Consider the following 18,216-nt stretch of genomic DNA (forward strand, 5'->3'; position numbering starts at 1 on the left):
ACCTGAGGCAAACAGTGACACGATTTATCCAGTGTCACACAGATAGTAAGTATCTGGGACCAGATTTGAGTTCAGGAAGGTGAGTCCAGTGCTACATCAACTCTTCCATTGAGCTGCCCTAAAACCTCCTCCTACCAAAACTCATTTATTTTGGTCTGTTCTGTTTCATTTAGTCTTTTCCCAACTCTGGAAATTAATAAAATCTCTTTGGGTTGCTCTCAAGGCCATAATTGGTAATCTTGGCAATTCCAACAACAAGAATAGCATTCCATTTCTTTCTGTTTCCTTAGGTGATCATCACTTTCTCCCCATATGCACATAAGCCAATGTAATAATTAAAAAAAAAAAACAGCCACTTGATCTTATTTGGGGGGCGGGGAGGTTCTTTTTAAAACAAATTCAAAAAGAAAAAAAATCCAGAAAACAAACATCTTAGAGAAATGAGGAATGGGATATGGATTCTGCAGAGAGCCAGAGGCCAGGAGGGTCTGAGTTTCACACATTTAGCTCCTACCATTCGTTCTCCATATCCTGCATGGCCTCTGGGTAACCCTGCATCATTCAAACACATTCCCCCATCAGAGTCTTACCTCTTTTTAGGGCAATAATAATAAGGAATAGCTATGGCTTTAAGCACTCACTCAGTATGCTAGCTTCCCTCTTTCTCTAGTCCTCCCCAGTCATACAGTGCTCTTCATACTCAAATAACTTCCAATTAACTAAGAATTCTGGAGTGGAGCTTGGAATGCCTGAATTCAGAACCTGCCTCAGACAGTTAGGAGTTAGATAGCCCAGGAGAAGTCACTTTAACTTTATTTTCCTTAACTATAAAATGGGTGTGAAGAATCCCTACTTCAGAGTTTTTCAAGGCATCAAATGAGATAACATATGTATAGAGCATGGCAAAACTTAAGGTGCTTCTGTTATGAGAAATGATGCATTTAGAAAAACCTGGACAATTCTGATGGACTTATGAGAAAGAACACTATCCACATTAAGAGAAAGAACGGTGGGAGTAGAAATCCAGAAGAAAACATATGACTTATCCCTTGTTTACATGGGTATGTGATTTGGGGTTTTGGTTTTAAAAGATGACACTATTACAAAAGTGAATAATATAGAAACAGTTATCAAGTGATAATATTTATATAACCTAGTGGAATTGCTTGTCAGCTCCAGGAGGGGGCATGGAAGAGAGGGGGGAGAGAACATGAATCATGTAAATATGGAAAAATATTTTAAAAGAAATAAAGGAATAAAGAAAAAAGAAAAACCTGGAAAGACTTCTGTGAACTGACGAAAAGTGAAGGAAGAAGAATCAGGAGAACTGCACTATACAGTAGTAGAACTATTGTATGATTCTCAACTGTGAAGGACTAAACTATAATCAGTAAAGCAAGATTACAAGATAAACTCAAGGGAAAATACTATGCACAGCCAAAGACAGAACTATTGGAATCTAATTGCAGATAAAAACTGCCATTTTTTACTTTAGTTCCTTTTTTATTTTTTTAAACCCTTACCTCCCACCTTAGAACCAATACTGTGTATTGATTCCAAGACAGAAAAATGTTAAGGGCTAGGCAATGTGGGTTAAGTCACTTGCCCAGGGTCACACATCTAGGAAGCATCTGAGGTCAAATTTGAACCCAGGACCTCTTATCTCTGGGTCTGACTTTCAATCCACTGAGCCATCTAGCTGTCCCCTACTTTATTTCCTTCTTGAGTTTTTATTGCATATGTGATATGTTGTTAAAGCCCCGGGGAAAGGAGGGGCAGGACTGGGACCAGAGTTCCACATGTAAGAAATGGGGAAAATAATAGAGGAATAACAAAGGTAGAAATTATAGGGACCTTGCCTGTAAGAAAGGGCAAGGGAAAAGATAAGAATCAAAATATATAACAGACCCAGTGTAGAGTCAGAAGGGTTTTTGCCCACTGATGGCAGACAAAATATGGTTTTGTGCAGGCAGCTATGGATTTTTAAAGGTACTGATCACAAAGAATGAAGTCATACCATTGAGATGGGTCCTTGGGAGAGTGCAACAAGGATGGTAGTTATGACACCTAATGCAGGATAAGGATTCCAGGAAATAGGGTGAGAGAATATTTCCAAGAAATGCAGATAGTCACTTGGGGTAAGATAATGACTCAAACACCATCCAAGATTCATGGAATGGATAGCAACAGCATGTCTTTACCAGCAATAGACATGTATTCTATGAGAGGTCTAAAGAAGGGAAAGGAGAGGGCACTTGGGCTCGCTCTCAGACAGACTTTGAGTTTCGACCTCTTGACAGAGGGCACTCAGATCTATATCTAGATGAGCTCCACGTTATCAACCTCTGACAATATGTGTCTTCTTTCATGGCAGGGGCAGTATAGACTGGTTTGGAAGAATTGTCAGAGCAGTTTTGGCTTTTACCACTACCAAGACACCATCTTGGCTCCCTCTCTCCCGCTTCCCCCAGCATGGGCAGTATAGAAATATGTATTACGTGATAGTACTTGCGATAACCTATATTAGACTATTTACTGTGTTGGGTTAATTGTCAGATAATAATTGTCATAAATTGGTTTCTATGTGTAATTGAAAAAAATTTAAGCTGAAAAAAAGATAAGGTACTTCATAAATGCTATCTGATATTCTCTCTTCACCCATTGGTCTCTGAGGGACGAGGGACCTTTCCTCTGGGGCAGCATCCTAGGAAGGTGCTAAGTCATTGGAATTTTCTGTCTGCCAACAGACATTGTCTCAGTGCCTAAAACTAAAATTATGGCATTTCCATGTTTTGCTTATTTTTAAGGCTGATTATGGCTGAGGTATAGACAGATATGTCATAAGCAGTGGTTTTTGTGCACCGTTGGTTATCTTGAGGAAGAGATCACCCTCCTCCTGACAGTACACCAAGGAATTGCTTCTGCCAGAAAAGTGTATTTGTTCCCTATTCTACCTACTCAGCTGTTCACATTTTTCCTCATCTCCTCATCTGCAGTCCTGTAAGCCAGACTCATTTGGCTTTCAACCTAGTCAGGCACTCAAGCTCTCAATCTAGGCATTATCCTGGACTGATAGGATCACTGGTCTTCACCTGCATAGCCAGCGTATTGCCATGTCCTATCATTTCTACCTTCATACCTTTCTCCAGTACATCCTCTTCTCTCCACTCACAGCTGCTGTCTTGCTATAGGTCCTCATTATCTAGTCTGGGACAGTTAGGTGACTTCTTAGCAAGAGTTCTGGGCCTGGAGTCAGGAACACTCATCTTCCCAAGTTCAAATCTGGCCTCAGACATTTACTAGTTGTGTGACCCTGGCCAAGTCACTTAACCCTGTTTGCCTCAGTTTCCCCATCTATAAAATGAGCTAGAGAAGGAAATGGCCAACCATCCCAGGATCTTTGCCAAGAAAATCCCAAATGGAGTCCTGAAGAGTTGGATACAATGAAAAACAATACACCCAAAATCTTTTCTGGCCTATTTCAATAGTGTTGTGCTGGTTGGTCTCACTATCTCAAATCCCTCCGCACTTCACTCTGATCCATTTAGTGATCAAAGTGGCTTTTCTAAAGAACAATTTTCATTTTGCTACTCTTCTTCCCAGTAAAATTCAGTGACTGCCTGTTATCTTTAAGATCAAATATAAAATCTTCTATTTGGATTTTAAAGCCCAATCCTTAATGCCTATCCAGGCTCCCTGTTATCTTTAAGATCAAATATAAAATCCTTTATTTGGATTTTAAAAACTAGTCCTTATGCCTGTACGGTCTTATACTTTGTTGTTGTTTTTGTTCAATTGTTTTCCAGTCATGTCCTGCTCTTTGTGACTCCATTTGAGATTTTCTGGGTAAAAGGTACTGGAGTGGTTTGCATTCCTTCTCCAGTTAATTTTTTTTTCTTTACAGATGAGGAAATGGAGACAAGCAGGGTTCAGTGACTTGCCTAGGATCACACAGCTAGTAAGTGGCTGAAGTCAGATTTGAACTCACAAAGATGAGTCTTCCTGACTCCAGACTTGGTGCTCTATTCACTGGGTCGCCTAGCTAGCCCAGCACATACTTTACTCCAATCCAGAGGCACTTTGCTTCTCAATATTCCTCAAATTTAGCATTTTACCTTTTCTGGCTGTCCTTTATGCCCGGAATGCCCTTCTTCCTTGCCCCCTGGGTTTCTTGACTTCCTTCAAATGTGTTGCATTCTCCCTTTCTATAAGAGATCTTTCTGAATCCCTCCAACACTACCAGCGTCTCCTTTCTGGGATTCCCTCCTCCTTTTTTCTTATCTTCTATGACCACAGCTACTTACATGCTCACATTCCAAGGTGAGGGACAGAGACTAGATTTTTGCCTTTCCTTATTTTTTATTTCCTTATTCCCAGCATTTAGCAGGTGTCTTGTGGATGTGAAGTGCTCAATAAAAAAATATTGACTGACTGACTTGGGATCAGCTCTCTAAAATTAAAATGAGGGAAGAGTAAAAGGCAGCAGAAGATGAAATTGTAACATGTCTCAATAATGGAGACTTCTCCTGGTGGTCATTCCTGTGCCTGCCTGTGTTCTTGGCCACTAGCACATTGATCTCCCACCTTCCCAACTTCACTTCCTTCTCTGCCCTCCAACAGATCTTATTCTTTTCTGTTAACATAACTTACTTCTGGGCCAGAGAGAGATGAAGTCATTTCACCACTTTCAGGCTCAGTTTTCTTATATGTAAAATGAAGGTAATAGCAGTATCCACCTCACAGGGTTGGCAAGAAAATTAAATGAGATAATATATATGAAGCACTTTGTGAAACTCAAAGTGCTATCTGGTATTAGCGATTATAATTTTCAACCACATAGTGCATGGCACAGTCAGTGCTTAATAGATGTTGATTGAGGAATTTCTGCTCTGACTCCTTTATTTCTTGTATACTCTAATTTTCCAGTCCTAGTTCCCAACCCCTTAATGTGCTAATATCTACAAACAGGCCCAACCACACCTTTTAAACAGCTCAGATAGCCATATACATGCTAGGACAAATAACCAAAGAATGGATTCTGAAAGTTTAAAAAAAAATAGGAGGCAGCTGGGTATCTCAGTGGATTGAGAGTCAGGCCTATACATGGGAAGTCCTAGCTTCAAATCTGATCTTTGGCACTTGCTATCTGTGTGACCCTGAGCAAGTCACTTAATTCCCATTACCTAGCCCTTACTGCTCTCTTTTGCCTTGGAACCAATACACAGTATTGATTCTAAGACAGAAGGTAAGGTGAAAGGAAGGAAGGAAGGAAGGAAGGAAGGAAGGAAGGAAGGAAGGAAGGAAGGAAGGAAGGAACGAACGAACGAACGAACGAACGAACGAAGGAAGGAAGGAACGAACGAACGAACGAAGGAAGGAAGGAACGAAGGAACGAAGGAACGAAGGAAGGAACGAAGGAAGGAAGGAACGAAGGAACGAAGGAAGGAAGGAAGGAAGGAAGGAAGGAAGGAAGGAAGGAAGGAAAAGAGGAAGGCCCCACAGATACCCAGATCTTTCTAATGGTGCTTTCTGTTGTTGCAAACAGAGGAAATGCTTATCTATTTGGGAATGGCTAAAAAGTTGTGGCACACAAATGTATTGCCATATTACTGTGCTGTTAAAAAATTGAGAATGGTGAAGCTTGTGAAGAAAAAGCAATTTAAGCTCAATATTATGAAATTATTATCATCTATCTTAAACCCAGAAAAGAATTGTGAGAAGGCACCTCCACTCTCCTACCTAAGTGTCCAGCTTTTTCTACATGCTGGCTAGTTTTCTGAACTATAAAAATAATCCCAATGATAAGTGAAAGGGACTATCCTCAGGACCCATGAGGAGGTCTTGAACATTCATTGATAAGAGAAGATGATTCCACTCTAACCCCTACACAGCCCTAGAAGTGGAAGACTTGACCACAGATCTTAGAAGACAGATCTGCTATAGCATTGCAGTACTTGATTTCCTAGAGAGGAAAGAGTTGAAAGTCAAACTGTTAAAAAAGCAGGTTGCAGGCATAATCTTGTTTTCTCCTCTCTAGGATTGTACTTGGTTAGTTTCCTCCTACATAACACAGAGAAAATAGACTTAATGCTATGCTGTGCACCTAGTGTGTACTCAGTAAATGTTTTCTCAAGATAATGACATATTATAATGCTCCTTTTACATATGAACATCCACAAACAGCCAGGACCTAGGATTCTGTCAAGGGAATATTCATGTCATTTTTAGCAGTCACCAAAATATTGAATAATAATAGTTAATATTTATATAGGGGCAGCTAAGGGATGTAGTGGATAAAGTATCAGTCAGAAAAACTCCCCTTCCTGAGTTCATATCTGACCTTAGACACTTCCTAACTGTGCGACCCTGGGCAAGTCATTTAACCCTGTTGGCCTCAATTTCTATATCTGTCAAAGGAATTGGAGAAGGAAATGGAAAACCACTCTAGTATCTTTGCCAAGAAAATCCCAAATGAGGGGGCAACTGGGTGATTCAGTGGATTGAAAGTCAGTCCTAGAGATGGGAGGTCCTGGGTTCAAATCTAGCTTCAGATACTTCCTAGCTGTGTGACCCTGGGCACATCATTTAACCACCATTGCCTAGCCCTTACCATTCTTCTGCCTTAGAACCTATTGATTCTAAGACGGAAGGTAAGGGTGTTTTTGGTTTTTTTTTTAATCCCAAATGAGGTACAAAGAGTAGAACATGACTAAAATGACTGAACAACAAAAAGTATTTGTATCTTGCCCACTCTGTACCACATATGCTTTATAATAATTACCTCCTTTGATCCTCACAACAACCATGTTAAGTAGGTTGTTATTGTTATTATTATTACTGTCCCTATTTTATGGTTTAGGAAACTGAGGCAGGCAGTGATTAAAAGACATGCCTAGTGTTCCATAATTTGTAATTATCTGAGGCTAGATGTGAACTCTGGTCTTTTTGACTCCAGATTCTCTCTTTTTCTCTTCTGTATTGCTGTCCACCAGGACTTGAGAATTTCAGATGCTTAGACCATGCAGGCTCCTCCTTATGTACACTAAAACAGGTCTCATTGGGGAAACTAGCTATCTCAGTGGTTAGAGACCCAAGCCTAGAGAATGGAAGATCCTGGGTTCAAATCTGCCCCTAAACACTTCTCATCTATGTGACCCTGTGCAAGTCAATTAACCCCTGTTGCCTACACATTTTCACTTTTCTGCCTTGGAATTGATCCTTAGTATTGATTCTAAGACCCTAAGGTAAAAGTTTAAAATGATGACATATGGATAAATTAAAATCTTCAAACTTTGGCATCATCATATGTGATACCATTGTGATCAGAGCCATGAATAATATGGAGTGACTTGGTACATATACTTCATCACTCCAACAACTTCCACAGCTAAACTGGGACCACTTCCATGCTGCCATCTTCCATGCTCATAACAGGATACTGAAGATGGGTCCCTGAGTTCCTCCTTCTCCTCCCACCCAGGCAGTGTAAGGAGGGTCCACCTCCTATAATCAGACCTCTGTGCCACACTCCCTACCCCAGATTGACCTGTCCCAGGTACAATAATTTTTAGCTGTGACTCTAATTACAATATTGACTTTTCTACTTTTTTATTTCATTCTTCTCTCTTAGAAAACAAGTTTCTGATGAAATGGTCAACAAGTGGTTTCCACAATGATACAGAGATAATCAGTGACTGGGTATTCATTCATTGTACTTCTAAATCACAATTTTCCTTTTTATTTATTTATTTTTTTAGGATCCTAAACATTTTAAATCAGAGAAAACGGGAAGAGGACAGTTAAGGGAAGGCTGGAGAGATAGTCACCAACCAATCATGTGCTCCTACAAACTGGTGACTGTGAAATTCGAAGTCTGGGGACTTCAGACCAGAGTAGAACAATTTGTACACAAGGTGAGTGAAAACTCTGCTGTGGGTTTTTAATCAGGGGCTAAGGAAAGCCACCATATTACCTAATATCTTGCCAGGGTAGATAACATATGTGTAAAAGTTCACACCACCTTTACAAGACAAATTGATTATGAATACCCATAGCACCCCATTCAGAAAATGTTTCCACTATTACAAAATGCTTCATGTGGGGGCTTTGAGCTTTTTTTCGCCACTACTAGGCCATCTTTTACATTTGTTTTTTTTTCCTTACCCAGTAAATTGACAATGGCAGATAAGTAAATTTGGGAAGTTGTGATTTTCAGGAGTTCTTCCTCACTTTGGCACATGTAGTTCCAAGCAGAAAGATATTTAAGAAAGAGGTGAAAATGAGGGATGTGCACAGATCATAAATATAACTCTTATCCATAACTGTACCCAGAATTGAGCATCCTGAGACTAGAAGTGATCCAAGAAATAGTAGTAGTTACTTCAGATGGAGAGTCTCCACATTTCTGTTAACTCAGTGAGAATAATTATAGAATGTTATCTGAGTCCCTAAGGTTGATTCATAAAACTTTACCTATTTAAAAACTTTAGCCATCTTCATAGCTGACATTTTTGTTGTCAGTCATTTTTTCAATCATATCCGACTCTTTGTGACCCCATTTTGAAGGTTTCTTGGCAAAGATAGTAGGGTAGTTTGCTATTTCCTTCCTCAGCTCATCTTACAGATGAGGAAACTAAGGCAAACAAGGTAAAGTGACTTTTCTCACAGCTCTCAGGATCTCACAGCTAGTAAGCTGTAGATCTGAACGTGGGAAGATGAGTGTTCCTGATTCAGTACTCTATTCACTGTGCCACCTTGCTGCCCCTAGCTGACATTTACTTTGTACTTTGAGGTTTGCAGAGTATTTAGTGGATATTCTTTTATTTGATCCTTGTAGCAGTCCTATAAAGCAGACAGGATAGATGTTGTTGTTAACATCCCCTTTTACAGATGAGGCAAACAACTGACAGGTGAAATAATTGCTCCCGGGTCACATACCAAATAAATATCTTCAACAGGTTTCAAATGAAGATCTTCTTGATTCCTGAGTCCAACACTTCCCCTCTCCTTGCCCCCTACTCTGCTTTACCAATCTTTCACACAAAATCCCTGTTTTGAGTCAGTCAGTAAATATTTATTAAGTACCTACCATGTGCCAGGAGCAGCTAGATGGTACAGTAGACACAATGATGAGGAGTGAGGAAGACTGATTTTCCTGAGTTCAAATCCAGCCTCAGACACTTACTAGCTGTGTGACCTTGGGCAAGTCACTTCACCCTGTTTGATTCAGTTTCCCCGTCTGTAAAATGAGCTGGAGAAGGAAATGGCAAACCACTCTAGTATCTCTGCCAAGAAAACCTCAAATGGAGTCACAGAGAGTGGGATACAACTAAACAACAACAAATGTGCTAGGAATTGGACTGAACACTGGGAATAAAAAAAGAAATGAAGGAGACTCCCTGCCCTTAAGGGGTTCAGTCTAATGAAGGAGACAACATGACAACTATGTACAGAGAAGCCATAGATGGGTTAAACTAAAAAGAATCAATCATCTAACCTATCCATTGTCAAAGACCATTTCCCTGATCTTTATAGAAAAAAAATGTTTACATGCATTCTCCTTACATTTTCTTTCCCCATCTCAGTAGCCTATGCATTATTTGGGATTGTAAGAGAGGCTGTAGCTCTTTTCATTTCTTTATTTATGCAGGGTCAAGGGCTAAAATACTGGCTTGAGGATCTAGAATTTCAAAGCTTTGTTTTTGCAGAATTCTTAACTACATCAGATGATGTAGGTAAAGCATTGACATCAGAGGTAGTATGGTTCAGTAGCTAGAGACCTTGTTCCAGTCCTGCTTCTGATGCATGTGGTACCCTGGGACAAGTCATTCAACCTTAGTACTCTCCTAAAAGTATAAAACTTGAGACCTTTTAATTGGGACATTTTTAACAAGATAAATAAAAACACAGTACAACATAGATGACACCCAGCTCTCACTTGTGGCTCCCAGTAGCTGCTAGCATGTGGCAGCAGCCACACCCCGGGCAACAGCTTCAGCAGGCCGGCTAAACCTTGTGAGGGTAGCCATCAGGTCGTAGACCCCTGGTGAACCAGGGCTTTGCTCACCCAGCATGTGAAGACTACTTCGGCTGAACAGATGGAAGAAACCAATAAGAAGGTTCAACGGCTGAGAGGGCGACGCAGCAAGGCACTGTGGAGTGCTTAGGGCATGTTGGAGCACAAAAGACAACATGGCCATCCAATGCAGCTGAGGAAGTCTCCAGGTGTAACAATTTTTCGTGCCACTGGACCCAGGCTTCCACCGCCAAGAGAGTGGGACTGTCTCTGTGCATCGACTTTTCCACTTAAATCTCCTTCACGCACAAGTGTCTTTGTGCACACTCATCTACACCACAGATGAAAGCGCACAAAGACAATCGTCATCCTCGGACTACTACACAACGTAGATGTTAATTTCTGATTTTCTAAGTCAATATGTGCCCAGTTACTATTTGAGATACTACAGGCAACTCTTTAAGGTTATAAATTGCAGAGAAGGTGCTGACCTGTATTAGATGAGAAAGTTTTCTCACTTGGGAGTTCCCTTTAGCCAATATAATCTCAGTCTCTGTCCCTCATCTCTATGTTAAAAAACTTTGCAAACCTCAGAATGCTATAAATGTTACAAATGTTAGCTGTTATTATTAGCGCTTAAAAATGGTGCTAGAATTGAGTGGCCAAGAAATAGTCTCCATCTGCCTCCACAGTCCTCACCCTCAGAAAATTTAGTATCATAAATAGCAACTAAATGTGGATTGAATTGGAAAACTCTAAATGTTTTAATTAATGAATAAATATGCCAAGTGGTATTCTGGAACCAGCTCCCTGATCACTGCAGAGCCTATGATGGTCATAGCTGACATTTTGTTGTCAGTCATTTTTTTGATCGTGACTGACTTTAGGGGACCCCATTTGGGGGTTTCTTGGCAAAGTTACTAGAGTAGTTTGCCATTTCTTTCTCCAGCTCATCTTACAGATGAGGAAACTGAAGCAAACAGAATTAAATGACTTGCCCAAAGGTCACACAGCTAGCAAGTGTCTGAGGCCAGATTTGAACTCAGGAAGATGAGTGTTCCTGACTCCAGACCTGGCACTCTATCCACTGTGCCACCTAGCTGCCCCTATTTTTTATTATATATTTAATAAATATAATATATATAAATATTATATATTTACATGGTGCTTTAAGGTGTGCAGAGTGCTTAATGGATGTTCTCTTATTTGATCCTTGGAAAGCTATGCCAGCCACTGAACAGAAGATAGTTTTTGTAAACATTTATTAAGTACCTCCTGTATGCCAAGCACTGTGCTAAGTGCTGGGGATACAAAAAAAAGATAAAAGACAGTCCTGGCTGTCAAGGAGTTCACAATTCAGTAGGGGAGACAACATGGAAATAATTATGTATGAACAAGGTCTATACAGGATAAATTGGAAATAATCAACAGAGGGAGGGCACTGTCATTAAGGGGGAACAGGAGCGGCTTCTTGGAAGAGGTAGGAGATTTTAGCTGGGACTTGAAGGAATCTAGGAAAACCATTTGGAGGGAGAACTAGGGAATATTCCTCAAGTCGGAAGATGGAGTGTCTTATTTGAGGACCAGGAAGGATACCAGTGTCACTGAATGGAAGAGTACATTTCGGGGGCATTGCTCTCAGAGTTAAAAATTCCAATTAAAAAAAATTCTAATTTCTAGCTCGGATTGATATCACCTTTGATATCATTCCCAAGACATCACTTCTAGGCATCCCTGGAGTCAAATCAAGTGCAGTCTCCCCTCCCTCAGGCCACTGTCTTTAGGGAATTTTGTCATTCCCTCTCCTGAAGCTAATAATGGGAATGCCCCAGCACTTGCCTAGTCATTTTCCCATAGGTGACTCAAGCTAACCTTGAGAATTTTATCCTCATCTTTAAAATAGCTATCAGCATTGTTCAGGAGGATGAATTTTTCCTTGTTGCCCATTCCTAACTAGAATGAAGTTATCAAAGCTCAGACACCTGCTGTGTCACTGGAGGGACTAATTAGTATCTGGGGATGGCATTTCTATGGGTTTCAAATTCCAAGGATGCCTCTCAGAACACCTTTGTTTCTTAAGAATCCCTTCACAGTCAGAAAAACCATTAAAATGTGAGCTCTTACAGCATTATTGAATCCTGGTTTCCGACAGGCAGCTGTGTTGTGCCTAATGCAATGGGTGTATTTCTCAATGCCTTCGTTGCTCTTTCTTTTGAGTCCTCCCAGTTTCCCATACTCAGCACTCAAGTGTCTATTGTTGCATGTTGCTGCTCATTTTCATTACATGTGTTTCCTCCTTCCATGTCATAAAAGCCTCTTTAGCTACTCAGATACCCTGAGTAATAAACACTTCATTATAAGCACTTTTCCTGCTTCACAAAACCCACAAAATTAAAATCTATCATTTACCGAAACATGCATGAGATGAGAGGTTTTGTCAGATGCTAAATGAGTCTGCCAGCAGGGAGGGAATGTTAAGACACACTGGATATGTACCCACATATATGAACAATAAGCAAGATGCTAAAAATACACACATGTGCAGGTGTATGTACTATACTCAGTTGTTAACATTTATTAAGCACCTTTTTTGTGCCAGCACAATGTTAAATGAAAAACATTTCTTTCAATGCTTCTTTCAAATTTAAAAAAATTTCAAAACTCATTAATGTATTTATTTTACTTTTTTAAACCCTAAATTTTTACCTTAAAATCAGCACTAAGTGATAATTCTAAGGCAGAAGAGTGATAAGGATTAGGCAGTGGAGTTAAGTGACTTGCCCAGAGTCACACAGCTAGGAAATGTCTGAAGCTAAACACTTCCTCCTATATATAAGCCTGGTTTTCTATCCATTAAGCCAACTGCTGCTTGTATTTTAAAATATATAAATATAAAAATACTCCCTCCAGGATTGCAAGCTTCATCATATCCGTGCAATAATTGCCCATATCCTCCTATAAATCCCCAACAGAAGGTTCATCCTTCATCACTATATGATGCAGCCTACTGGGGTGGGCATGATTAAACTGCAACACATAGGATATAGTTCTAGTTATATTTTTCTCTTTTCTATCCAATCTCTTTCATGACAAACTGTCGATTCCTTCTTTACCCATAAGTCAAATCAAGTTAGTTAAGTCCTAGAGATGCAAAGGAAGGCAGAAATCATCCCTGCTCACATGGAGCTTGTCGACATAATGAGGGAGACCACAGGTAATAAACTATAACACAGACCTATAAAATTAGGGTGTTGGAATAGAAAATCTACAAGATATTTTTTCTAGCTCTTCAAAAGAAAAATGTCAAACCATGGGAAGATTTGTGTTAGAGTTTTATCCCCAGGGCAGGGTAGGTGGCTTAATGGATTGAGAGCCAGCCTGGAGATGAGAGATCCTGGGTTCAAATTTAGTGTCAGACACATCCTAGTGGTGTGACCTTGGGCTAGTTACTTAACCCCCATTGCCTAGCCATTACTGCTCTTTTGCCTTGAAACCAAAACATGATATTGATCTAAGAGAAAAGGTTAAGAGTTATTTTTTTTAAGAATTTTATTCCTTCACATGTAAAACCCAATGGAGTTGCTCATTGGCTATGGAAAGGGGGTGGGAGGAGGGAAGGGAAAGAACGTGAATCATGTAACCATGGAAAAATATCCTAAACTAATTAATTAAATGAAAATTTTCAAATAAAAAAAGAATTTTATTCCTGTGTTCTCAATATATATGCATATATACTCTTATCTTCCTATACAAACACAAGATTTAGAATCCAGTAATAATAATAATAATGGTTGGGGTTTTTTTAAGTGCTTTAAGGTTTATGAAACATTCTGCATACATCATCCCATTTGATCCTCAAAACAACCCTGTAAAGTAAGTTCTGTTATTATCTGTACTTTGCCCACAGGCTCTTGTGAGGATCAAGTGAAATCACACAAAACACTTTATAAAGGCTTTTGTAGCTCTTAGCCTATACACCAATGTACTGCGTTCTTTTCCAACAATTACACCTTCGCCTTCTTGGGATAATGAGAGACACTGCCCTGACTCAGTAAGCAAAAAGCATCACCATTTTTAATTGAAGATAAGTGAGGACACAGACTTCCATAGGTAACTAACCTCAAAGCTAATTGTCTTGCTGAATTGCCGCCAAGAGGCTGTCATTAGTATATCTCTTTAAGACCTAAACATATACACATAGTGAAAATGACCCCATCATTCTCAGACATACTGCCACCTTTTTTTTTTTTTACTGCCTACCTTTTTCATGAACAATAATGGTTGCAATTATATATGGTGAGAGGAACTGAGAAGCATGTTTTCCCCAGGAAATCAGGGTTACTTGTTTCCCAGGAAGTTTTGGGTTAACAGTTTTGTTTCCGTTTTTTAGGTGGTCCGAGATATCCTTCTGATTGGGCACAGACAGGCTTTTGCGTGGGTTGACGAGTGGTATGGTAAGTCAGTCCGTTTCCCTTAAGCAACTTATAGAATATTGTAAAAGATTGACGTTTTTCTGGTTCCATTTCAGTCCGTCTGATTTCCATTGTTGCCTGGACTTTAAGAGGAAAACAAAACAAAGCAAATTCAGGATTACTGCTCCCTAACTTGAAAAGAATATGGTCTAAGTGAGCATGTTTAAAAAAATGTATCATCATAAAGCATGGTTTAGAGAATAATTTTAGCATAACTTTCTAAGTGGCACCATAGAAAGTCCTGCTCTTCCCTGTTTCACAGGGAATGACCCAATAAAGCCTCTTAGGTAGATTTCAAACCTCTTCTTTTGCTATATTCCTGGAAAGAAGAATCTATTCTAAACAGGAATTTGAGGTTGAATTGAAATATTTTGTCAAATAAAAGTGCTTAAAAATATCTATGAGTAGAAACTAGAGGATAATAATAATAATAATAATGGCCTTTCATTTATATAGTGCCTCAAACCTAGAAAAGAGTTTTATTATGCCTTATCTCATTTAATAGCATCCTTAATATTTTCCTTTCTCATGAACATAAAGATTTTGCAAAGACTTTGTTTGGGTAAAGAAGCAACCTCTATGGGTACATAGAAATAACAAAGTTGTTTGGGAAGATTAGAAGTTTAGGGTTCATTTTTTTTTACATAATTTGGGAAGTGTTAAATCAGTTTTATCTGTTTCTAGTAAATGATGAGACTGTATTATTTCATTGCTTGGTTGATGGATTATCTCTCCTCAGCTTTCTCAACCCATGTTAACATGCATATCAGTCCTCTGACAGGGTGAATCCATTATAATAGAATGAACACTAGTCTTGGAGCCCAAAGTTGTGAGTTCAAGTCTCAGTTCAGACACTTAACATTTCTGTGGCCATGGACAAGGTCATTTCATTCTCTGAGCCTCACTTCTTTGTTTGAAAAAGGGATAATAATGTTTACAGTGACTCCCTCCTCTTAGAGTGGAGATGAAGCTAATTCTTTCTTTGAAAGCTAATTAATAGCTATCATTTATAGAACACTTTTAAGGTTCACAAAGTGTTTTACAAATACTATCTCATTTGATCCTCACAACAACCTTGGGAGGTAGGTGCTGTTGTGATCTCCAATTTTCAGTCATTTACAGGCTCTGTAAGTTTGGGCAAGTTGCTTACCCTCTCTCACCCTCATCTTTCTCACCCCTTCTAAGATTTATTTAAGAAAGGATATTAGATTCAAAATAAAGGGGTAGATCAGGTTAAATGGTCAGAGGTGGTCAATAATCCTAAACTTAGCCACCGATTTGAGTCATTGAAAGGAGACGCACCCCCATTAAACAATCCTAGTTTACATTCAGTTACAGCATGGAGTCATCCATCCTTCTCTGTCTACCCAGCTGTGTAAGATGTTAGAAAAGATTCCTCTTATAGATCAGTATTTGCTGTTCCCTCTTTTTGTTTGGTATTTACTGACCACTGGGACCAAGACCTCCAATAAAAAAAATGCTATTGGGGTTTTTGAGACACCCCAAAATATCACTACTCCCTTTTTTATAAACAGATATTCATGTCTCTAGGAACTATTCTGTGCTGAGGGACAGGTGAGAGACTGTCTTCAGCAAGTGATTCTTCTAGTTTCATCAAACTTTCATGTACTTAAATCCTGGTTGCTTTCAAGGTTTAGGGTCAGAACAGAAAGTCCTTCCCCATAGTCTGTCCAAGCTTTGCCCTAAAACATACCTCTAAGCACATGAGTGGCTTACCTCTGATCTAAGACATCATGGACTCTGATTGATGGTTATTTGGCAAAAACAAAAAAGGAATTAAATATCCCAAAATAAGATACTTTGAAGATTAGGAGTTTGCCCATCAGAATTGGTAATAAATGCAGTATTAAGGTCCCTGGAGGAATTCTATCTGCTCTCTTGAGCTCTTCTTTGCATGTCATCTCTTCTGTCTTTGCCCATTTCTCTCAATCACATAGGGTTGTCAGAAGGATCCACTGACATAATGTATGTAAAGGGGTTTGCGAGCTCTCAAGTATTATATATAATATAGTTATAATAATATAATAAGTTATAATAAGATAGTTATCTCTTAGATGGTACCCTCAATAGAGCCCTGGCCTTGGAGTGAGGAAGACCTGATTTCATTATTTTTCTTTGAAATTTTTATTTAATTAATTAATTTAGAATATTTATCCATGATTACATAATTCATGTTCTTTCTCTCCCCTCCTCCCACCCCCTCCCATAGCCAACGAGCAATTCCACTGGGTTTTACATGTAAGAACTGATTTCAAATCAAGCTTCAGGCACATACTAGCCATGTGATCCTGAACAAGTCGCTAATCTCTCTCAGCCTCAGTTTCTCATCTGTAAAATGGGAATGATGATAATAATAGCACCTACCTCCCAGGGTTGTTGTGAGGAGCACTTTTTAAACCTAAAAGCTCTCTATAAATGCTAGATATTATTGTTGTTATGAGAGGAAAGTTGTAAAAAGAATTTAGAGGGAACTAGGAAGGACTATTCTACGGAAAATGAGAAAAGCCTGTTCATCAGTCAATTAATAAGTCTTTATTATGAACCTACTGTGTCAGTCAGTAAATATTTATTAATCACCTTCTATTTGCCAGATAGTATTTTAAGCCCTGGGGATGCAAAGATAAATGTGAAACAGTTCCTGTCCTCAAGAATTTACATTTTCAAAGGGGGACATATGTATACACAAAGCTGCTATGAAGCAGTCACCTAGGGGAAGACAATAAAAGCTGGGAGAAGAGAGCACTTGAATTGAGTCTTTTTTTCTTAATGAAAACTTTACTTTCTGTCTTGGAATTAATACTAAGAATGGGACCCAAGCAGAAGAGCAGTAAGATATAGGCAATGGGTGTTAAATGAAGCTAGGAAGGGTTTGAAGTCAAATTTGAACCCAGGACCTTCCATTCTCCAGGTCTGGCTCTCTATCCACTGAACCACCTGGCTGGCCCTCACTTGAACTGAATCTTAAAGAAAAGCAGAGCTTCTAAGAGGCAAAGCAAGTGACCATTGCAGGCCAGGATTGGCCATCATACTGAAAATCAGAGATGATGTGTCATTTGGGGGCGACAAGTAGATCCATGTGGCTGGACCTCGTCAGCAAACTTTTGTGACTTCTTCTGGTTCCATTCTAGCACATGATGAAGAGTGGAGAAAGTAGGTGGTGGGGATCAGATAGGGGACATGCAAAAAAAAGGATTCAGGAGCAGAGTTGAACAGGTTCACCAATGGGTCAAGACTAAAAGAGATCAAAGTGAGCAAGTGTGAGGGCCTGAATGGTGGAGGGATAAGAGTTCACAGTACGAATTAAGCTGAGAAGGAGTAAGACCAGGGATATGCTACGTCCAGATCAAACTGGCTGGTGAAAGGCTTTTAGTCAAGTTTCACTATGTGAGCATTTATACCTCAGGAATTAAAACAACATCAGGGCTTAATTGATTGTTTTGTTGATTGTATTGAGTCAGAAAGTGCTTTTAATTTCATAAAGTTAAAAAATTTTGCATGAAATTTTAATGTAGTTAAAAATAGAAGCAGGGGTCAGCTGGGTAGCTCAATGGATTGAGAGCCAGCCCTATAAACAGGAGGTCCTAGGTTCAAATTTGACCTCAGACACTTCCCAGCTGTATGACCCTGGGCAAGTTACTTAATCCCCAGTGCCCAGCCCTTACCACTCTTCTGTCTTAGAACCAATACACAGTACTGATTCCAAGATGG

At 39.4% G+C, this 18,216-nt stretch overlaps 1 protein-coding gene across 2 annotated transcripts in view; it reads left to right on the forward strand.

Moving 5' to 3' along the window:
* The window catches only part of PITPNC1 (phosphatidylinositol transfer protein cytoplasmic 1), a 424,023-nt gene that overhangs the window by 375,483 nt on the left and 30,324 nt on the right, over window positions 1–18,216 (forward strand). For both annotated transcript variants that reach the window (XM_007482775.3, XM_056817273.1), the window contains exons 6-7: window positions 7,758–7,913; window positions 14,406–14,469. In XM_007482775.3, the coding sequence (XP_007482837.1) occupies window positions 7,758–7,913; window positions 14,406–14,469 (220 nt within the window). The remainder of the gene's footprint in view (window positions 1–7,757; window positions 7,914–14,405; window positions 14,470–18,216) is intronic.

The sequence above is a fragment of the Monodelphis domestica genome, chromosome 2 (assembly GCF_027887165.1).
Source record: "Monodelphis domestica isolate mMonDom1 chromosome 2, mMonDom1.pri, whole genome shotgun sequence".
Taxonomy (NCBI): domain Eukaryota; kingdom Metazoa; phylum Chordata; class Mammalia; order Didelphimorphia; family Didelphidae; genus Monodelphis; species Monodelphis domestica.